The 22944-nt window shown below is 40.8% G+C and overlaps 1 protein-coding gene across 1 annotated transcript in view; it reads left to right on the top strand.

The window, feature by feature from the left end:
* The first annotated feature begins 362 nt into the window (after positions 1 to 362).
* Positions 363 to 22944, top strand: part of CDK5RAP2 (CDK5 regulatory subunit associated protein 2) — an 84245-nt gene continuing 61663 nt past the window's right edge. The window contains exons 1-12 of the mRNA XM_054084221.1: positions 363 to 585; positions 2666 to 2727; positions 4370 to 4437; positions 8119 to 8229; positions 9558 to 9634; positions 10905 to 11028; positions 13289 to 13440; positions 15489 to 15651; positions 17073 to 17126; positions 17540 to 17659; positions 18282 to 18374; positions 19352 to 19570. Of these exons, the coding sequence (XP_053940196.1) occupies positions 533 to 585; positions 2666 to 2727; positions 4370 to 4437; positions 8119 to 8229; positions 9558 to 9634; positions 10905 to 11028; positions 13289 to 13440; positions 15489 to 15651; positions 17073 to 17126; positions 17540 to 17659; positions 18282 to 18374; positions 19352 to 19570 (1296 nt within the window). The 5' untranslated portion in view covers positions 363 to 532. The remainder of the gene's footprint in view (positions 586 to 2665; positions 2728 to 4369; positions 4438 to 8118; positions 8230 to 9557; positions 9635 to 10904; positions 11029 to 13288; positions 13441 to 15488; positions 15652 to 17072; positions 17127 to 17539; positions 17660 to 18281; positions 18375 to 19351; positions 19571 to 22944) is intronic.

A 22944-nucleotide genomic window follows, 5' to 3' on the forward strand; every position in this document is an offset into this window, starting at 1 on the left:
AAGAAATTCTTCCTAATGTCCAATCTTGCCTGTCCGCTTTATGAACGCCCAAATGTTTCACAATCAGGCAGGCTCAGCAGCTCTGCCGGGAGCCCGCGGGCCCCGAACACCGCAGCGAAACCCTCTGCCACAACGGAGCTCCCCTCACAACGCCCGCCGCCTCGACCCCACGGTGCCCTCAGTAAAAATGGCGGCCTGGCAGCCCCCTGTCTCCCCTTGGAAAAAACATGGCCGCCGGCGGACTCCGCCTGCGCTTCCCTTACTCAACATGGCGCCAGCCCGCTTTCTCCCTATACCCCGCCTCCTCTGCCCTCAGCCAACATGGCGCCCTCCCGCCCCGACTTTCAGCGGTGCCCGCAGCAAAGATGGCGGCTCCCTAGCAATTTCCATTGCGCCGGCCCCTGACGCTCCTCCGCAGTGGCTTCAGCAGCTTCACCCCCGTCGACGCAAAGATGGCGGAAGCGATTGCCACTGTTTGAATTCCAGCGAAGCCGCCAAAGCCGCGCACAAAGGAGCCGCGGCGGGGCCCGACATGGACTCGCTGCCCGGGGAGGACCCCACGCTGCCGGTGGCGCTGGACGCCAGGTGGGCAGGGAGGGGGCTGGGGAGGAGGCCGAGGTCTGCGCGGGGCCCGGCGGGATGAACTCGCCGAGGGTCGCTCGGGAGGTTCGGGGAGCGAACTGCCTTCATCGGGGCTGAGCGGTGAGACCGGGGCTGGGACAGGGTGGATTCCCACTCACGTGGATATAGAGTCGTAGTTTGGGTTGGAAGGGATCTCCAAGCCCATCCAGTTCCATCCCCTGACAGGGGCACCTCTCACTGGATAAGGGGCTCCAAGCCCCATCCAACCTGGCCTTGAACATCTCTAGGTATGGGGCAGCCACCGCTGCTCTGGGCAATCTGGGCCAGGGCCTCTCCACCCTCAGAGTGAAGAAATTCCTCCTTATATCAAGCCTAAATCTGCCCCTCTCCAGTTTATACCCATTCCCCCTCGTCCTATCACCACAACTCTTTATGAACAGTCCCTCTCCAGCTTTCTTGTAGCCCCTTCAGGTACTGGAAGGTCACTCTAAGGTCTCCTCAGAGCCTTCTCTTCTCCAGGCTGAACAACCCCAACTCTCAGCCTGTGCTCGTGTGTGAGGTGCTCCAGCCCTCTGATCATTTTTGTAGACTCTTCTGGAGCCGTTCCAACAGCTCCATCTCCCTCTTATGTTGAGGATTTGAGAACTGGACACCATGCTTCAGGTGAGGTCTCACCAGAGGGGAATAGGCAGGGACAATCCCCTCCCTGACCCTGCTGGGAGGGTCTTAGCTGCAGCCCAGGACACGATTGCCCTTCTGAGCTGTGAGCGCACATTGCCGGCTCATGTTGAGCTTATCATGGACCAGCACCCCCAAGTCCTCCTCTGCAGGGCTGCTCTCAATCACATCATCCCCCATCCTGTGTTGAAACTAGGGATTGCCCCAACCCAGGCATAGGACCTTGCACTTGGCCTTGTTGACCCTCCTGAAGTTCATAGCCCCACTTCTCCAGCCTGTCCAGGTCCCTCTGCATGACATCCTGTCCTTCTGGGATAAATCTTTCCAGATGGATAAATCTTCCCAGAACTGCATATTCTATTACTTTCCCAGGACTCATTTTAATGTTGTTATGAACCTCACAACAGTCAAATCTCTTGCTGATTTGGAGCAGGCTCCAGCTCTGCCTGACCTTGCATTTGAATTGGGAAGGCTGCAAACAGAGGGGATTCCAGCAGACACCTCTGTTCGGCACAGATCACACCGAGCACGAGACCTTATCATCGCCAAAGGATGAGCAGTGTCTGGAAAAACGCTGTTTGAAAGAAACAATGCTCTCAGAGGGACATTCTATCAAATAACACAATTGCTTAGATGAAACTTAACTCTGCTTTGGCTTAAATCAAAAATATTCCGTTATTTGTAATAGTAAGTACTTCTCGTATCAGGGGCAATCCCAAGCACAAACAGAGGCTGGGTGGAGAATGGATTAGGAGCAGCCCTGAGGAAAAAGGACTTGGGCATGTTGGTGGATGAGAAGCTCAACATGAGCTGGCAACGTGTGCTCACAGCCCAGAAACCACCCGTGTCCTGGGTTGCATCCAAAGCAGTGGGACCAGCAGGTGAGGGAGGGAATTCTGCCCCTCCGCTCCACTCTGTGAGACTCCACATGGAGCCCTGTGTTCAGTTCTGGAGTTCTCAGCACAGGAAAGGTATGGAGCTGTTGGAGCGAGTCCATAGGAGGCCATGAAGACAATGTGAGGGTTGGAGCACCTCCCCTATGAGGACTGGCTTGGAGAGCTGGGGTTGTTTAGCCTGGAGAAGAGAAGACTCCAGGAAACACCTTAGAGCAGCTTTCCCATATGGTCAGGGGCTACAGGAAAGCTCGGGAGGGACTTCTTACGAGGCCATGGAGTGATAGGACAAGGGGCAATGGGTATAAACTGGAGAGGGGCAGATTTAGACTAGACATTAGGAAGAAATTCTTCACAATGACAGTGGTGAGGCCCTGGCCCAGGTTGCCCAGAGCAGTGGTGGCTGCCCCAACACAAACCATTCCATGATTCTGTTCTTTGATTCTGTGACACTCCAACCCCTATGCCCCAGCTTTCAGCTCCTCAGTGGTGTCTTCCTCCTTCTTCCTCAGTGTCTCCCAGCTGCCAGACCTCTCGTCCGGGGACGCTTGGCCCAGCCCGACCAGTGGCAAAGGTAAGGGCAAGTGGCGGGCAGGAGTGGCACAGGGAGGCAGCAGTGTCTGGGCCTGGTGGCCTCCGCCTGCCTCAGCTGGGGCTCAGCATTCCCTGCGGGCCCTGAAACCTAAGGGAAAACTGCAGGATACGTTTCTCAGTGATGCAGCTGTGAGGTCTCTATCTCAGAGCGTGAACCGCTAGTGGTTGGTTGTTGTCTGTGGTCCTTGTGACTCCCACTCCAACATCAGATGATCAGTGGGTTTTGGAGCCTGGACTTAAAAATACTTGGAGCATCCTGCGAGGCAGTGCTGCTGTTTCCTCTTCTGCTTGGTTTTAAGGAAGCTGCACACTGCACTTCATCAGGTTTTCCATTCCCAGCTGAGATATACAGTTACCTCCTGCCTGAAGACCTGCTTTAGGCTCAGTATCTGAGCTGTTAGCTATGCTTGCATTCCACATCCTTTGTGTCTGGTTCCTGCGGAACAGAAGCTGTCATTTGCTACGTTTTTCTGTATGATGGCCATGTCACTACATTAATCTTCAGGCGTTGGAGACTCCTTGAAACACTTATTTTAAAGTAAAAGAGCAGGGGAATACTAGTTTGAAAACTCCTCTCTGTGTGGTTAACTGTTTGAATTCAAGGCATATGTTTTTGATTTCTCTTCGTATGCTTGTTCCCAGCAACAAAATTTGGCTGGCTGCATTGTATGGATGAAGTAAGTGATTGAAACTAAGACAAGTCAGATGGTTTGCCAGGAAAATCTATTGCTTATGAAAGGAAGCAAATATAAGAAAAATACCAGTGCTGTGAAGTTACAGTGTTCTGCATGTACTCCAGGAAAGCTGTCTTGTGCAAGTAGTTACAATGTCAAGATTGATGAACCAATGGCTGGTATTCTTTGGATTATTTTAAAGACTGCTCTTCATAGCTATGTAGCAATTTTGGAAGTATTTTAAATGAAATATTTTCTTGTAGTTAGTATGAGAGGCAGTCTGAGTCCTCAGCTTTCTCTTCTTCATATTAAAATGGTTCAAGTGCTGCATGTTTTGTACAGTCTCATTATTCTGATTAAAAGCTGACTCTCACAGATTTGAATGGAAATAAGTAACACAATCCAATTAAATGTGGCTGTTAGAGAATGTGTGTGCAAACAGGAGGTTACATGTAATCCGTCCTGAATGCACGTTTTAGGAACATGCATACGGACCATTTCCTCTGACCATGGTTTCCCCAAGTCTAAGGGGGACGCCTGTTCTGGGACCAGTAAGATACTGAAAGATTTGAACTGCCTTCTAATAGCATGATAAGACTTAATTGTAAGATGGGAATCCTTTGTAGTTGCTTTGAGGATTTACTCTTGAAAGTACATCTGACATAGCTTAATTTCAGTATGTGTCTTGGTTTAAATGTGAGATGTTGGAATTTGAGACCTGACGTGGTAGAGAATTTACTGTGACCAGAAAGAAATCTAGATCATAACTGCTTAGTGGCACTAACATGTGGTGTAAACAAGGGGAAAAAAAAAAAAAAAGCCTCCTTCTCTTCCCAAAAGGTGTACTTTTATTATGTTTAGATTAGCGTAGGGCTTTGCTGTTTCCAATTTGAAGGTTAGCTTAGAGATTCCCCTGTCTAAACTTTTTCTGTCTTCTTAAATGTATAGTGTTACCAGCTGCGGCAGAAGAGAAAGTCTCACCAACTCGAGCTCGGACCATGAAGGACTATGAAAATGTAAGCAGACTTACAACGTAAGGTTCGGTACAGACTTACGGCCAAGATACTTCTAATGTGCTGGCTAAAGTGCTGGCACTCTGGGTCAGGTTCTAGGTTTGTGTTAATTAACACAGATATGTAGGAGGTGTAACCAGCTGTTTCTCTGTGCTTCAAACCTCCAGTGCTTAAGTATTTCTTTTCAAAAACTGGGGCAAAAATTTGTTGTTGAGGCTACTGAGACAACTGCTGCTTTTAAGGTGTGAAACAAAACTTGGCACCCTCTACTCAAAAGTTCATGCAATGACCAGAAACATAAGAACTTGGTTTGCAGTCTGCAATTGATTTATTTCAGGGAAACATCACGTTTATTTTCATTTGGACTAGAACAGAATTTGGCATTTTAATTGACTGCTGTGTCATACCTTTTATGTCTATAATTAAGTATGAATGTGCTTCTGTTGTAAAGGTCTAGCTAGTATCGTTGTGAAAATTGTGTAGATAAAGCTGGTTTTGGCACTTATTAGAATATAAAGAAAAACATTAGGTTTTTCTCAATGTATTAATTGGAGTAGTTATTTAAATTGAAGAAGCCGATTGTTTGTAGCTGCTGAATGATGATTTGGTTGGTGTGTAGCTGTGCTGCAGGACAAGTCCCCTGTAAAAAGCCTGGTGTTAAACTGAGCTGTAAACTTCTCAAAGGCCTTTAGAGATGCCAAAATGATAACAGCTCAAAAATTCATTCATGTAAAGGAAGAAGAATCCGTGAAACACAGATATTTCTATAACTTCTTGTTTTGAGTTTTTAAGACTGCTGGTAGCTGGAAGGCTGAACCTGAGAAGGGAGCATTCATATTCTTTGTCCTTTTATTATTTACCCAACAGCCAGTAGTAGCTGTGTTCGGATGCATTTTTGGACTGACATCATAAGACTGTACTTGTCCCACTTGAAAACAAGTCTGAATTGCTGGGTGAAGTTCTGGTTATCTCCTGCTTGGAGGTGGTTTGTGTGTGTATATATATATGTGTGTGTGCATGGATTTGTTGCTCTTTGAGGCTATGTTATTTATACAGAATGTGAGAAGGAAATAATGAGAGAGTTGGCTCCTTGCCTGTCGAATTTGAGAGAACTGGATGGATGTATTGACCCTTGGATGGGCTAAAAGGTGGATCTGTGTGGAAAAGGTGCTTTTTTGTTTAGGCCTGGAGAAGATCCTGCGCTAGGTAATACTGGAGGTGTAGATTTTTGTTTAGTATCTATGGTGTGTTTCACTTTCTTGCAATATGGGGCGAACCACCGTGTGATCGAACATGTTATCACGTGGGCAAAATAAAAGTCCTGTTTAATTGAGGACCTTGTTATGGTTTATAAAATGTTCATGAATAGAAAGGATGATTGGTATCAATTTAGGGAACTAAATATTTGTGCGTTTTTTTTCTTGTTTCCCAAACCTACTCTTAGTTTCGCTATCTCCTAAAATGGCCTCTGCTGGCACAAACTGTGTTGGGCTGCAAAACCACAGCTTCTGCTGACAGATGCCAATTTGCATAACCGTGGCTCTGTGCAGACCTGGGAAGGAGCTAAACTGAGATAGGCAGTGGTAACTGCTGCCACACTGTCCCTACTGTGGAATGCTCTGTGGAGAGTGCATTGCATTGTCCTGGTCTTTCAAGGAAGTGTCTGCTCTGCTGTTTCTCTTCTTTCATTGCTTTTTTAAATACGGAAATCAAAATGCATAAAGGAATTAAGACTGAGTCTTTAAATGCATAAGTCAAGAGGATTGCCATTAAAATCCCTTTGTAGTTTGAACTTGTTCACATTTTGCACGTTGTCTTTTATTAAGCTATAACTTTTTAATTGTAGTCTGCCTGAATTAACTTCCCTCTGAGAAACTGCCTGTCAGAGACGACATTTGTTTCACTTCTTGGTTTATGATTGCGTAGTTTGTTTTGTTTGCTTGTTTGAAAATGGCACCCTTAAGCTCTTTGGTTTAATTCTATTGCTGTTGAAATGCATGTGAGTAGAATTAAGAGACGACAAGTTCTTTTGAGATTGTTTTTTCCTTCAGAAATGTATTGAATGTGTGAAGGCTAGCTAGAAGTTCAACTGAAACAATTTCAAAGTGCCTTTGGCACTTGGACTTTTTCTGAATGAACAGAGACTGTGAGGAATGATCTACTGACAGCTTAAATCCCACGAACCAGACCAAGCACTGGAAAGTCTGCTCTCACCAGTTGAACACAGCGTTGAACTTGCCAGCAAAACATGCAGGATCGAGCCCTGTTCTGCAGCCTTGCTTCATTTAAGAAACCTTTGATTTCTTTGCTTACTCTCAATAAGGATTTCAATTTTTAGAAATATTTGTGCAGTGGACTCTGGACTTGAATTGAAGTACAGAGTTGCTTTGTTTTCATGCGTACATCAATTTGAATATTCCAAAACAGTCATTCCATTTACTCAAGGTACTGCATCATACTCATGAAGCATCACGCTTCAAACAGTTACACTTTGCATAGTTCAAGTTTATATCCACTCCTGTCTGTGGTCATCCAATTAGAATTGCAGGGAAGCAAAGATAAAGTCAAATATATGTATTGCTGCTGCTTCTAAAGACAGGCTTCTTCAGGACCTGTGGATGGGACGCAAAGTCTGTGTAGTCAAGCGTATTTTCAGTTGCTTGGATGATATTTACTTCTGTGAATAATGATGAGGCATCTTGCTGGGCAAAGATTATTAAACTGAAAAATTGTTTGCAGATGCAGGTTCTGAGCGCAGTTACAGAAAATAATCTTGGGTTTCAAAGGCCAAATATTTTAAGAATTGTGCTGCTAATAATTTTTACAAGTGGTACTTTACAGTTCTGGAAAAGCCTACATAAATATTTTATTAGTAGCTCCGTAACATATTAGATTTCCTTTTGCTGAAAGCATCTGGCAGGGAACAGTCTTATTTGAATGAATGTTTTATGCTTAGTCTCTTAAAAATAAATTTAGAAGGAGGCTGCTTTCTTTAATGAAACCATCAACTATGTTACTGCTTCTACTAGGAAGGTGAAAAATCATAAGCATTTTTTTCCCAAAGAATTGCACTATGAAATATGGGATGGAATAAAGGTTTTGTTGGTGTTCGATTGGGTTCCTGTGCCTTGTGTGCTTGTGGCTTTTCTTCCTGTGAGTGAGGCTGCCATCCCAAGCTTTTACTAAGAAAATATTTCTGTTTCAACATGACGTCTTATATTTTGTTCTAGTTCTATTTTATAGCAAAAGAATGACTTAATATTTTTAGATTTAAAAAAGTCTCTTGGATTCTTTTTGTGTAAAGTCAGACAATGTTTTAGTGCTTTAAGAAGGGGAAAAAAGTCTTATGACTAGGGTGGAATGATGGGAGAAAAATGTGTTCTGTGATACATGTTGGAGCTATAGAAGATAGGAGCCTGTTGTGAAGGACTTGGAGTATTTACAGCTCCCTGGCTTTCATTTTGACTTGGGTGTCATATGGTGTTGTTAACACCATCTCAATTTGACTGTGTTTATGTGCGTGTATATAACCCACACCTGTATGTTTGTTTAGCTCTTTCCAGTGGTTTGAATTCTAATCTTGCTCTCCACAGCGCAAGACCAAATGACAGTAGTTTTCACTCTTTCTTTTACTTTGTTTGAAACACACGACAAAATTTGCTCATTTTTCTTCTTGTTTCACAGCAAATCACTGATCTGAAAAAAGAGAACTTCAACCTGAAGCTTCGTATCTACTTTCTGGAGGAGCGAATGCAACAGAAGTTTGATGGTCCCACTGAAGAAATATACAAAATTGTATGAGTATAGAATAATTTGATACAAATCTGTACCTTTTTTAAGAGTTCGTTTTGTAGGGAAGTTACTTTTTTACTTAACTTTTGAGTCTTTTTTTGTTGTTGGAAGTCGTAGTATAACTTAATTTTATCCTGGCCTACTTCTTTTTAGTAATAACTAAATTAAAATGAAAAAGGTGTTTCAAATATGTGAGTGTCCATAGTTATGGGACAGACTAAGAGATGTTATGTTTCCAGTAAGTGGCTGTGAATCGGTGGTTGGACTACTGAAATTGCATACTGCATGGAGAATAGAAACAGCACCATGCTTGCCCTGCGTTTGGTGTGTGGTTATTTTGTTTTCTACTATTGAGCAATTCACTGCACCTGTCTTTCCTTTCCTGGGTTTATCAGATCTCAATAGAGCTGCTTGGAGGTTGTCTGGAAGAATTAGGAAGAATTTCTTCACTGTGAGAGTGATGAGGCACTGGAATGGGTTGCCCAGGGAGGTTGTGGCTGCTCCATCCCTGGAGGTGTTCAAGGCCAGGTTGGATGGGCCTTGGGCAGCCTGATCCAGTGGGATGTCCCTGCCTACGGCAGGGGGGTTGGAACAAGATGATCTTTAAGGTCCCTTCCAATCCTAACTATTCTATGAAGTTGTTGCCTTTGAAGCATGTAGATAAAATTGTATTATGGTTGTGTATAGCTTCTAGCTGTATGGCTTTAAATTGAAAAGATGCATATTTGTACAGGATTCCAGAAATCTCTTTGAGAAAAGATACCGATTTTTAATTTGGAAGAGGGAAGAGTCAAGTGGTATGTCTTGCATCCCCATTATTTCAGGTTTCCAGATGACAGAAAGCATTTCTTATGCCCTTTGGTGGTGCCTGCATTCTAGTAGGGAAAAGAAGTCATTTTGGTAATGCAGTAGTGTATTGTTCATAACAGAGATGCTTGCATCAGGTCTCTTTTTGATAGTAGGATGGAAGCTTAAATGTCTCTTGATGCTTGTCACAGTAGTTAAGTGCACTGATGTGTACTATGGCTTGGCCATAGTTTCAGCTGCATATTCTGATTGGTCTTCTGTGCTGTTCTTCTACACTGGTGTCTGTCTTGTAATTGCTAATGTATTGAAATGGTATCTATCAGCTTGCAGGCCAAGTAGTTCTCTGTGTGATGTGTGCTTATGTCACAAGTAGTTTTCTCAGGCTATAGCAAAATGATTTTAAGATTGTTAAAAACCTTGGTAGTTGATGCAATCAGATTTTAAAAGAAAGTAATCTACAGATTGTAACTTTTGGGTAGGGCGATCTCTGAATTCTCTCTGATACTTTAATTCTTCTGTCCTAGAACATTGAGCTGAAAGTTGAGATAGAAAGTCTGAAGCGTGAACTGCAGCAGAGGGAGAAACTACTCATCAAAGCCTCGTAAGTACCAGTGTATTTCTCGATGTCTGTTACTTAGGACTTCCAAGATCTTGTTTCTATTTTTTTTTTCTGATGTTTTAGGAATATGAGGGACCAAAGTAGTATTTTGAGGGCACTTATCTAGAAATTGCTTCATTCATTATTGAAGTTACATGTGTGAATTTTTAAATGCACAGTGATGTTAGTGTATTTATACTGCATGGGGTGACTTTATTACCCTTTCAGGTAAGTAAATGACACATGAGTTGGGAACAGCTTAGCCTTCCTATTGTGGAAGTTAAGCTGAGAGCTTGATTGTCCCAATAGGTGAAGAGGTGGACTTCTTTAGAGTACTGGATTACAGAAAACACTTCTCAGGAAGGCAGAGATAGCAGTTCAGAACTAATCTAGAATGAATCTTGTGGGTTTTAATCATACAAAAATGAGTAGGCATAAAATTCCTGCTTTTCTGTTAGAATTTCTTTTCTAAATTAATATTACTTAGTGGTGCATTGTGTTACGGTGTGGGCGAGGTGAAATATGCTCTGGGGAGGGGATGGGTGCCTGTAGGGCTGGCAATAGACAGTTAAACTGCTTACTTCTTGATGATCTGGTTCAAGACTAATCTAGGCAGGCAATGACCAACTGCTACACAAGCCTCAGTTTCAGTGGAATTTTTGTGTGGCCTATCTCACATGGCACTGAATTGTTACCAATTATCCTTTTGTCTGGAGTTCAGAGAGTCCTGTTTTCAAGCAGATTCTGAGGACCAGATTAAGTTTCATTTGGTCTCTCCAGGTAGCAGTGAAAAGGTATTGCTGAGCTTTGAATGGAACCTCGCACAGATTCATAATAGGAAGGAAAATTTAGGGCAAAATCATAAACAAGTGGTCATCCTTTGTTTAGCAAGGGAGTGGAGCTGTTCTTTTCTTACAAGCTATTAACAAATACTGAAAAGGCAATTGAAGAAGTCTCAGCAGCTACATACCTTCAGTTTGATCCCAACTCTACTGAAGGTTAGATGCTATATTTGGAAGCTTTAAGAATATGGTGGAAATACTACACTTTTTCTTCATACACACAAAGTGCTGCTTATCCAGTGTCACAAGGCTTATGTGTGCAACTCTGTCTGTACCACTGCAACTGCTATAGGGTGTGTAAATGTTAGTGTTTAGCCTTGAAGTGACAAGCAGGTACAGATAAAGTGGAAGGTGCTTGTGTATAATCTGTCAGACAAGTGTTTTCCACTCTGATACACAATGGGATTTCTATCTATATTATGGTCTTTCAGTAAGGCAGTTGAAAGCTTAGCCCAAGGTCGTGATGCTGAAACACAGCGCATGAAGGAAGAGGCACAGAAGAAGATGCAAGAACTGGAAGAAATGCTAACTGGCAAAATAAACCTTCTGGAAGAGGTGAGTGGCTGAAACTGAAGCAATAGTTAGAAATCAGTACTGTTTTTGTATGGTATCCAAGATTTGGTGCTCTGATCTGCGTGTATTTTCAAAATTATTTCAGCTTTCCTGGAAAAACAGACAGTACAAACCATGCAGGGGGAAAAAAAAGGGGAAAAAAAACAATGAAAGTGTTCTTAGCTTCTCTTGAACTATCAAATATGAGGATAAGTGTTCTTCAGGAAATTCATACCTGTTGGTGGTATTTAGGAACATTCAGCACAATTCCTGAATTCCAGCGTGAGGAGGCTGTGTTTTCAGAACACAGTCTTGGTTTATAGGGAGGTGGGACTGAATTTTGAACCCTTCTGTTGAAAAGGCCTCAGTTTCATGAAGAGCTGAAACCGTTCAGTAAGCACTCCTGTCCTTCTCCATCTCTATAGGGGGGACCTCAGTGTTGCAATATTGAAAGTGTGGAATCTCAGGTTTATATTTCTTCTCTTTTGTTTTTATTATAGACTGAGAGAAGTCACCTACTTATGGCAGCCTCTGGCCAGGTGAACTAGTGGGTGCTTCCCTGCATGCCTCACTCTCTGGTCTTAGATTGACCTTTATCTGCCAAATGTTGTTGGCTTCTAATGTCATTATATCACTTCTTTTCAGAACATTCTTCTGTTCCTTGCTGCCTGTGGTTGCGACAATTTATTCCTGTATTTCTTGTTGAACCGTTGCTGATATCTTTACAGGGGAATGTGTTCCTCATTTTGTAATGTAACGGCAAAATAAAACCTCCATTCTCTATGTGAATAACACGCTTCCTCAGAAGCAAGGAGAAGTTCAGTTTCTCGTAAAGAACAAATTTGATATTGAATAGTCTGTGCTGGAAATGTTTGTCATATTCTAGAAATACATAAGCTTATGATTGTTTTACATCCTTGACTGCATACACTTATCTGTAGGGGTGGGATGTTGTAGCTGTGTTTGTGAGGAGGACAGACCTTTTGTGCTCTTTCTGTAAGCAAATAGAAATAGCACAAGTGGATGTATTCCAATATTTGCTCTCCTCTCTCTAAAGAATGAATTGGTCATGAAAGATATTGGTAGCAATCTGCTGATGGTATTTTTGATCAGGATGGTTTAGCAGTATTCATAAAGCAACAAGCTCCTTCAGAGAGGAGGAGGGAGGAATCTCCATGACCTTTTTCTCAGTTCAGTGGAACTGGGATTTCTCAAAGCGTTCTTTGTGCTATTGGGTAGGTGAGAACTTCCTAAGTTACTTATTCCATAGCAAACCAGCCAGTCAGACTGGCGTTTCTCACATCTGACAAGGAGAAGGGCAAATATTCTAATCTTATGGTGATACGGTATTTTCTGTAGCCTGAAGATAGTGTTGGCCTCTAACATTAATTTTAATATACTTATGAGTGTAAACACTGCAGAGCAGTATGAGTATCTTATTTACATAGCACCATATAATTATATAGAACCAGGTGGTGCTAATGAAGATTAATTTCCTTAAGAGTTTTATGCTTTTTTTTATTGACTTGAAGGAGAGAGGTAAAATACTTTTTGGTCTGTGAGGAGGCTTTTATTTCATAGAAAGCAAAGTTCAGTAAGCACAGCAGGAAAGCTTACAATATAAAAATGAGGATCTGAAACAAATTTTATGTAGTATGTGACAAGTGTGGTTTTTCTGGCGTTCCCCATCTCCGTGAGCTGGGTCACCAGAGGAAGTTAACTGGAATCTCTGGGCGATATCTCTGTTTCCATTGCTGTTCAAGAGAAAAATGTCTGGTCCTTACTTTATCAATTCTTGTAAAATATTATAAATGATGTTGGGAAGAGTTCTGATTAGCTACAGTGACTCTCTGAATATTAATTTCATCTCTGAATGAAAAAAAAACCCTTCTTTAACCTCTTTAATTTAAGTGTAGCTACTTATTATGATAGTGAGAGAGCAGCGGGACAAAGCCAAATTACAACAGCTAAATCTAAAGCCATAGCATAGGGGTGCTTTTGTTTCCAGTTCTCCTGTCAGTTAGGGTATTTGTTTTATTTATTTGAAACAAATGTCTTTTCTTTATGTACCACAGAAAATGGATTAGTCTTGAAAATGCAGACACAAAGAGTTCAGAAGCGTCTGCAAAGTGCTTGAACTACTTGGTGAAAGTTGCTGAATTAAACATACCAACATGTGTTTGGTAGAAGAAGCTTCAATATGTGAAAAATTTTGTGAGCGTTTTGTTCTTATAGGCATCAGGATTTTGTATTTTAATTACAGAATCTTAAAGCTGCCCAAGAAGAGGTGGAAAAAGCCATTGCAATGACAGAGAAGGAGAAAGCTCTGAGAATAGCTGCTGAGCAGAAACTTTCTTCAACTATGAATGCTCCTGCGAAAGATCTGGATATGATTACAGGAGCTGAGAAAGACAGGTCAGAACTCTTTCCGGTGATGTTTCTAACCGCTGGAATTTGTTACTGTTTAAAATGTGAAGAGCTGGCATGGAGATAGGTTTTAACAGTTTGATCCTACCCTCAGATACCTGAGTGAGTGTTACTGGCTATTCAGCTTTCCTATTCAGCTATTAAATGACTGCAGCACAGAATCCGTATGCCTGTGACACAAGCATGTCCTGCTTTAAAGCATCTCTGTAACTTTGCTGGCTCACCTCCTGCTTGCTGCTTTCTTGAAACCATTGCTGAATAGAACTTGGCTGCCATTTGTCTTCACTTACTGCTTTCATGGTGTTTATGTTCTCTTCAGTCCCAGTGATGTGTCTGTTGAGGCTGGTAAATCTAATGGGTGGAGAAACATAGTGTGGTTGAGCTTTATGGTTTTGATTGTGCTTTTCAAAGCGCTGGCTTTGCTTTGTTTGGAAGGTAGTAGGAAAGGTGGGCGAGTTGTTCAATAGTTTTAGGTGGGGAAAAAGTGTAAACTCAAATCTTAATACTTTGGAGGGTTTTTTTTTTAAGATACGTAGGATAAAATACATGCGTGGCAAGCTTCCCAGTAAAGCTGAGTTTTAGTTTAGGCGTGTGAGCCCAAAGTAGAGATCGAGGGGTCATTGTGATTTCTTATACTTCGGAGTATCCTTTTGTGTTTGTCTGTGCCTGAACCGTCCAGTTCACTGCTCTGAGTAACTGCATAATTGCTCTACCCTGGTAACAGAACGTCATGCTGGCCTAAGGCTCTCATTTCATAGGTTTTTTATAATGGTAGGATCAAAGCAAGGTTTGTAGTGTTTTCTAGGCAGTTTTTCTGTAAGCATATAGATTGAAAACTGCAATTCTGAGATCTACACTGGAATAAAACTATGAAACTGTTGTAATAGGTTTCAATACTGCACCTCATGTGACACTACAGTAATTATAACGTGATTCTCAAGTCATCTCCCTCTTTTCCCTTTCCTGTCTTCCTCTTTCTGTCTGTTAGTTGTTTGCATGAACGTGGTTGCTCTCCTGAGTGACTTGAGCTGGAAGAAGTTATAAAACCAGTCGCTTTCAATGGTGCCTTAGTTGCTAGCTCTAAAGCCTCTCTTAAAAGCAGTGCTTTAGGTGTGGAAACAAATTGTCAGGAGTGGATCAGTGAAGTAAAGGCAGTGTGGAGTATGGTAAATGGTGCTTTTTCTTCCTTCTCTCCCTCCCTGTCCCCTTCCTTGTGATCCACTGTTGGCAGATCCTTCTATAATTACATGCTGGTAGATCAGTGTAAATATTCACACGACCAGGAAAACATAGTGCTACTGGAAGGAGAGAATATTTGAGTTGTTGGAGCGAATCAAATATTAATGTGCAATGCTTTAAGCTTGCCTGGGAGCAGCACATCTGGAATTCATATTGTGTTAAAAAAATATTTTCACCATCTAGGCTACAAAATACTGAGAGAATCGCAGCTGGTGTCTCATGCCAGAAAGTTTTCACATGTAACCCTTATGTCTTGTTAGAAAACTCAGGTGTTATTGTTCTCAGTTGGAACAGTGGAAGCATCAAAATGTGTGTTGACTGAAGAAGGTAGTGCTGACCTAACTTTTTTTTTTTGCTTATGTGAAATGAGAACCAGCTGAGGTACAAATGTAAATAAAATTAGGTACTTGAGAGGCACTTAGTGATGGTGTGTAAGGGTACGGTGTTGTATGTGGTAAGAGGGTTGTGCAATAGGTTGATAAGCTTTTTATGTGTGCTATAAAGGACAACGTAACTGAAATATTAAAGCTTAAGTGTTGACATTTGAAATGGTACTGGAGGAAAATAAGAATGAGCACTTTGCAGAAAGCTCAGCCCTGTCTTGTTGCTTGCTTTGAAGTTACGGCTCCTTTTCTGGTTTCTCTGGAGGGAGGACGGGTTGTGGAAGCACCACCCTAAGCTTTACAGGTATCGTCTGGAGTCTTCACCTAGGAAAGTTGTCTGCAAGATTTACTGCAATGACTGGAGAATTGGTGGTAGATGATGCAAGATTAATATTAAAAATCTTATAATTTTAGACTTATAGAGCAACTGAATCTGTCATTGAAAAGTAAAGAAGCTATAATTCAACACCTTGAAGAGGAAAAGTCTCAGAGTGGATCTTATGATGGGAGCTTATCAGCAGCAAAAATCAGAGAACTTACCATTGCTTTGAGGCATGAAAAAGATAGTGAGATAGAGGTGAGGAAACTGAACAGTTCTGTGTTACAAATCTCATGTGGTCTAGGATTTTAAAGGTTTTGTGCATGACAGTATGTGAGTTACTTAAGCCAATTTTCAAAAATACTCTTCACAGTTGTTCCCTTCTCCATTCCCTTAACATTCCCTGGTTACATTGTGGTTTGGTGGTCAATATTCATCCTTATTATCCATGCTTACCATTCATTCAGTGAGAGATCATGTTTTCCATTGACCGTATGCCTGCATTTTATTAAAGCTCCTGTGCAATTGCTTGACACAAGTATATATTAAAATGTTCTAGATGTGAATTGGTCCCTCAATAGGTGACGTAACTTCTGTAGAAGTTAAGAATGGGAATTGAGAGTTAATTTTTGGGAAGTATCTACTGTTATGAAAAAGCTGTAGTAAAGGAGGTAGGCATAAAAAACCCTCATGAAATGAAGTCAAAATCTAGCCTTTAGCTGACAAGAGTGCTAAGAGTCAGTCTTTTATTTCACTTGACTCCTAAATGAAGAAGACCAATATCCTGAAAAGTAGAAAGGAGTCATAAGGCTTGTCTTTTTTCCCTCGTTGATGGTTCAACCAGTAGCTTAAAGCTGCAGAATTCAGGAAGTAATCATGGATGCTGTCATGCCTCTGGGAAATCTTCTTCCCTTTTGTTTTAGAATTTCATTCAGTACCCAAATACTCTTCTTGCTTATATCAAGAATAGACAAGAGAACCTTCTACGACGGGACTGATTAGTGAAGTTAAAAATTTGTATTTCCCGATATTCTTGCAATTAAACCAATGTGTCAGGAATAACTACCCTGGTTTCACAAAAATATTTGTGTGTCAAGGTGAAAACAGGGACAGTGTCATCTTTAATTGTTTAATTGGAGTTGAACAGACTGTATCATGATGATGATGATGATGGGATGCAGTATTGGAGACATAATTCTGATGTATCCCTCTGCGCAGCTCCCTTTTTGTATACTACTACTTTTTGAAAAAATAAATATCTGTAACCCCAACCCTCAAGGAAAAGTGCAAATTAAAAGCTCTTGATAAAAGCATCTTGCTGACATAGATAAATGTCACAGAAAAATGCATTTCTATTAGCTCGGTGAGTGTGGTTGTCCTGTCTCATGGAAAAACATGTTATATAGTTTGATGGTTGTGTTTTTTTTTCTTTTTATTTTATTAATTTGGACAGGCTCTTACTTTGCCCAGGGAGATATGTAGACTTCCAGGGAGAAGTGGATTCAATATATTCCTGCCAAAATGTTGAATGCAGTACAATTTTGAGGCGTATGCTAATTTTAGGGTTCTCTTATCCCAAAATGTTTTTAAACTCATTTAGTTTCATTTTAATGCTTCACGAGTTACGTTTGTGTTTAGAATGAAATTGCTTGAATATAACAACAGTTTTGTTCTAACAGGCAATTAGAATGGAACTTAAGAATGAGAGAAATTCCTTTGAAAAAAAGATTCAGGTAAGTTTCTTGTTTCTGTTTCCTCGACCGCTTACAGTGCATACTAGGAACTCTTCTGTAATGCGTTCATAGATACAGAGAGGCCTTGCCTCAAAAAGAAGCAAAGCAAGTGCTCTGGTAAATTATCCTTTATGTTAGGTGACAGGAAGGCTCACCTTGTTTTTGAAGCAATTTTCAGTGGAGCACGCTTATAAAATACTGAAGCTGATCCTCACGGCCAGCCTGTGAGATTACACTTCTTATACGATATTCCAGGCACATATTTAAGATGATGACTTGCATTTTGGGACTATATTTTATGTTAGTAATCTGAGTAATAAGATAGAAGAACTCTGAGAGAATGTTCTTATTAATGTGCAGTTACAGTATCTCTTAGTGGGAAGTTAATGCAACTTTCACATAATCTAATTTAGACACTTCAAGAAGAGCTACAAGAGAGAGAAAATGAGCTTGCTGTTGAAAAGAAGAATGGTTTGAAAAGAGATAAAACCATTCAAGGGCTAACTGTTGCATTAAAAGCGAAGGAAAAAGAGGTATGATGATTATGATCTGCTGGTTTGTAGAACCGTCATTGGGAGGGGAGTGTGTGCGTTGTGTATGTGGCAGGGGTTGGCTGATCTCACTGTAACTATTAGGAGACTTCTAGCAGGTGCTTAATCACGGCTGTCGTATTTGTAAACAGTTCTGTTTATCTAGCGCGTTGGGTCTTGGGCTGGAGAAGAGAGGAGAGAGATACTCAACTGATACTTTCTTCCTTAAGAACTTTGAAGAAAAATATTTTCAGTTGCACACTGATCTTTATCAATTCTGAGCACCGGTTAAAGGGTATGAGAAGTATTTTATGTTGTTGAGTAAATGGAGCTGTCACAAAGGTAGCTAAAATAGAAGAGGTCAACACCAGCTGAAATTTGGATTTTGTGGAAGAATGGGAAATACTTGAGTAATATGCAGTTTCGTGAGTGTTGTATGAGGGCAAGAATTTCTTTATATGAGATTTATTATGATGTTCTTGGTTTTTGTTCTTGGCTTTTGTTCTCTAAAGTATTTGTTTTGTGTAGTTGGATGAGTGGATAATGAGATGGGATAGCTATTACTAAATCACCACCCCTTGGAAATAATTCTTTCTACATAGTGTTCATTTTACTTTGCTTAAAGAATGAGGAACTTTGTTCTGAAATCGAAGATCTGAATGCTTCATTGGCTAAGGCAAGAGAGGCAACTCACAAAGCACATGTGCAAAAATTCAAGGTAAGAAGCAAGCAACTAATGTGGCTTCTCCCATCCCTGCTTGTCCCTTCTCTGTAATTCCATGCAGCGAGTAGTGCTTTGTGTCTTTGGAAGCAGAGGAATGGAAATTAGTTCAAAATGTTGTTTAAAATGTTTTTATTTTTCTTACTTTGAAAAAGATTTCCCAAACCAAATTATTGAGAAAAATCTACCCTATTTCTTCTTCAGGTCATTTTGGCCTGTGTGTAAGTCTATAACTTGCGTTTGCTTTTTCATACCATGGAAGTCCTACTTTGAAATATTACTCTAATTTTAGCTCTTTCATTTTTGAATGCTTTATTCTTTTTGAAAAATTGTAGATTTAAAAAGTGTGCAACTAATCCCTCCTGTCCACAGAATCCATGTAGTGTGGGGGGTGGCAGAACAAGCCTTTCTCCTCATTCCTCTGCTCTTTAGCTACAAACTTGAGTTGAAGGTAGTTCTGTGAGCAGGTCACGTTGCATAGCCCAATGTTCCCATCATCTGTGTTGGGAGCTTCAAGGAGGTTGGTTTTAACAGTGTGTGATGGGGAAGAACACAAATCAGACTTGCTATTTCATATTGAAAATATGGTTATGACCTGGAAACTCCTGGCCTAGTCTAGATTCAAACTGACCTCAAAGCAGAAAGCTTTATGCAATAAGAGCTTTGGGAACCAACAATAATAATGTGATCTCCTTTGCACTATGGACACCTTCACTCAAGCTGTATCGAAAGGTTATCTAAGACATTATTACCCTGTGCTGGATGTCACTGAAAGCTGTGTTGTTAGTTGGGAAAATTTTCAGTGTAACCTTTTCTCTGTTGTGTAAATAACTCTCATTTCACTGCATTTTTGTACCACAATTTGAAGTACTGGAAAGAGGTGCCGGGGAGTGGGTTTAGGCTCAACAGGAGTTAAGACTTCCAGTCTCTACAAAATACTCTTAAGAGAATTTGAATGCTGCTTTGTGTTTCAGGGTGCTGAGGATTACCAAGCTCTCTTGATGGAAAAAGAGACCCTCTTAGCAGAGCTGCGTTCAGAAAACCTCACAAAGGATGCTGAGAATCGTAAACTACAAAGGAGGATTAAAAGGACCGATCAAGAGCTAAATGATTTGAATTTAGAAAGAGAGAAAATGGAGAAGGAGCTGGATGAAGCCCAGCTACAGAAGAGCAGAAGTGACAAAACCATTAATGTTATTATAACTTTTTTTCCTTTACTTCATAAAGTTTAAAAATAATTTAGCTATTTTTCCTAACAAATTTAGGTTTTTATTCTGAATAATATTTGGAAAGGTAGATGCATTTGCCTGAAGCCAGGCTTCTATAGATTGTGGGTGAGATTGAGGAAAATTATGGTACATAGTCTACAGAGAAAGATATTTTAAAATAAATACAGTTTTGATAGTCTCAGATCCTAAGAAAATAATTTATAAGTGGTAAATGGCTACTATTGGTTTCAGTTTTTCTGAAACCAAGACGTGCAGAGTCTGAACATGCACGATGATGTACGTTTTGTATTTCTGCTGTGTTTGTCTTATCTTAAGACATGGCTATACTTTAAATTATACTACTTAAGCATTACTTTCTTTTAATGCAGAACAGGAGTAAGTAGCCAGTTGTTGCACTTCTAAGCCACACTTCACCTTGTTTTTTGTTGTCGTAGCAGTGTCCCTGAAAAGGCTATATATTTAGTAATTTCTGCTTATATAATTCCCAAAGCACAGGATTAGTTGATCGCAATTTAACATAAAAATGATGTGCTGTTTCGGTTCATTAATTATGTTCGCTTCATACTGTGTTTAGTCTTTTACCTTGCTGTTGGTGTTCAGGCAAGCATTTCTGCTTCCAGCATGCGCAGCTCATGGAACAAAGTGAATAATCTGGTTTCTTCTTTTCTTTCTTTGAAAAAAGAATGCCCCTTTTGCTGAGTGCTCTGTGTTAAACATACTTTTCACCTGCATCTTGTCACATAAAGTGACTTTATAAAGTCTTCTCACCATTGCTTCTATTAGGGCAGCATTTGCATAATGAGTAGAGTCCTGCCCGCGTGCAGAGTCTGATCCTCTTCAGTTAGGGATTAGTATCCCGCTATATTAAATTACACGAAAGATTAAATGAGCTTGTCTTTATTCAGTGACTGTTTAGCTTCAATTATTAAATAAGGACCTAGGTAGAACATTGCTGTCCCTGCAGCATCACTTAAAACCAGCAGAGGGATCCCTTTACCCACAAACAAAGCGATTCTTGTCTCCTGTCCCCAATTCAACTTGCAGTTGGGGTTGATTGTCAGCCATGGTAAGGCTGCTGTCACAAAATTGCTATCTTTGGTGTGCTTTGAAATTTCTTTAGGATGTTGAGGTTAAGGAGAGAAAGAACAGATCGCTCCTGTCAGTAAGACAGCCACAAAAAACATATTTTATTGATTTAAACTATTTTATATTTAACTGTCATCTCTATTCAGAATTTTTTTAATCTTTCAGGGGAGCTAGAATATTGCTCTATATAGGAAATACAGGAAAAATAGGTCTGAGTAGGGAGTTGCCAGGGGATTCAAAGTTACCTGTATTACAGGAGCCTGTTTGACTCCATTATGTCCAAGTTTTTCATATAAATGACTAGCTCTTTGGGGAAAAGCATTCCTGCCAAAAGATGAGCAGTCTTATAAAAATTATATCCCTAACCTATTTCCTACTCCTTGCAGAACAGCTGCTTCAATTTCGGAGTCGCTAGTACATTTGGATATAGCAATGGTGCCTGTGAAATGTTGCCCATTAAGTAGTAGATATGTGGGAGTAAAAAAATATGCTGTGATACTTTGCTCTTTGACAAATGGAAAACCACTTCAGTGATCTGATGCAAACTTTTTATGAGACAGCCTTAAAAATTCTCTTCTATTTATGCTCAGATACCTATTTTTCAGTGTGTTAATTTTATTAGAGTAACACTAGCTAGAATGTGCCTAAACTGTAGAAGATGCCCTCAATATGTATAATGAACTGCCGTCTTAGCTCCCTTCATTCACTCACAGGGGAATTTTCAATGACTCTTCATATACTGTATTTGAGATAATCCCAGTATTTGTGTGTATATATTTAAAAAAGAAATCCAGACCATAGAGATCCAGAATCAGTCCTTCTGCTCTGTTGTGAACCCAGCTTGTTGAGATGATTTGGGCTTTGCTGTCCTAGAATGGAAGAAGATTATACTAAATTAATTAAAACTGGTACATGTGGCTACTCCATCCCTGTAGGTGTTCAAGGCCAGGTTGGATGAGTCTTTGAGTGACCCAATCCAGTGGAAGGTGTCCCTGCCCATGGCAGGGGGTGGGTAGCAACTGGATGGTCTTTAAGGTCCCTTCCAGTCCAAACCATTCTATGGTTCTATGTGAGCCGATCACACAAATCACAAACCGTGCTCACCCTTGGGAGTTCTGCAGCAATGGGCGTAGATGTTCTTGAACCATGTGCCTGCCACAAGATGGGCACGTGCTCTGTTTGTTCCTCGGTCACCTTTAGAAACAAAAACTCTTCCAGTTCTTTTTTATTCCAGAAGCTGCTGTTAAGCAGTGGTTCAGCATCGCTTTAAGCTCTTTGAAATAGAGAAACGTTGGGCATGTATTCTTACATACAGTTGATGAGGAATAACATGGACTGGTGGCTTGTCCCCACCATGTTGCTGTGTCTGTAACAGAGATTTGGTACTTCCTGATGGAAGAGTTTGTTCAAATTTACGGGATTAAACACTTTAAATATCCATTCTCTCTGCAGGCCTAAATGTAGACAATTAGAGTGTATTTACTAGGTATTCATATTTGATCAGTTGGTTGGGGAAATGCAGAATAACTCATTAGGCAGAATTTATTTAGGCTTCCTACCTGCAGTGTAGCCTGAGAGGGAGGTTTTGGAGCTTCACAACTTAATTATTCACCAACCTGTTTTCCATCTGACAAGGAGGGGGAGGCAGCTGCTCCAGTCTTCTACACTATAGTGTTTCACGTTCATCTTTCTTAGTTCAACTATCATTAATCATAGGAAAGTCTCTGGAGAAAAAGATTGGCAAAGGGAATTGCAGAGTTTATGCTCTGAGAACAGTAGATATTATATTATCCTTGCAACTCAATGTACAGAAACCGATAGATTTTTCTCCCAGACAATTTGAGTGGTCAATGAGTTCAAGCAACCTGCTGTAGTGATGGATAGTTTTGTGTGTTACAGAACTCTAGCTTATGCAAAGATGATAATTTTCAGTCTCCAACTTAGCTTGTTTGGGGAAGGATTTAGGAAGCTCTGGGGGCACAAATAGTAGAGGAAAAATATCAGCAAATTGCAAGTCTCTTGCAGGCTTTTTCACTTGTTCCACAGTTGTGTGCTGGGTCAGCCCACCTCCTTCCATACGCCTGACCATAATATTCTTGCTTCTTTAAAGGGAGAAGCTTAGTTTCTGTACCTGACATACGATATGTGCCAAGATGGCTGAGATGAGGTTATTCTGTTATTGCAGCAGCATCTTTTCTATCTGTGTCTGTCATCTTTTCTTCTTAAAGCTGTTCATGGTTTTCATAAAGAGG

Source organism: Cuculus canorus, chromosome 19, assembly GCF_017976375.1.
Source record: "Cuculus canorus isolate bCucCan1 chromosome 19, bCucCan1.pri, whole genome shotgun sequence".
NCBI lineage: Eukaryota > Metazoa > Chordata > Aves > Cuculiformes > Cuculidae > Cuculus > Cuculus canorus.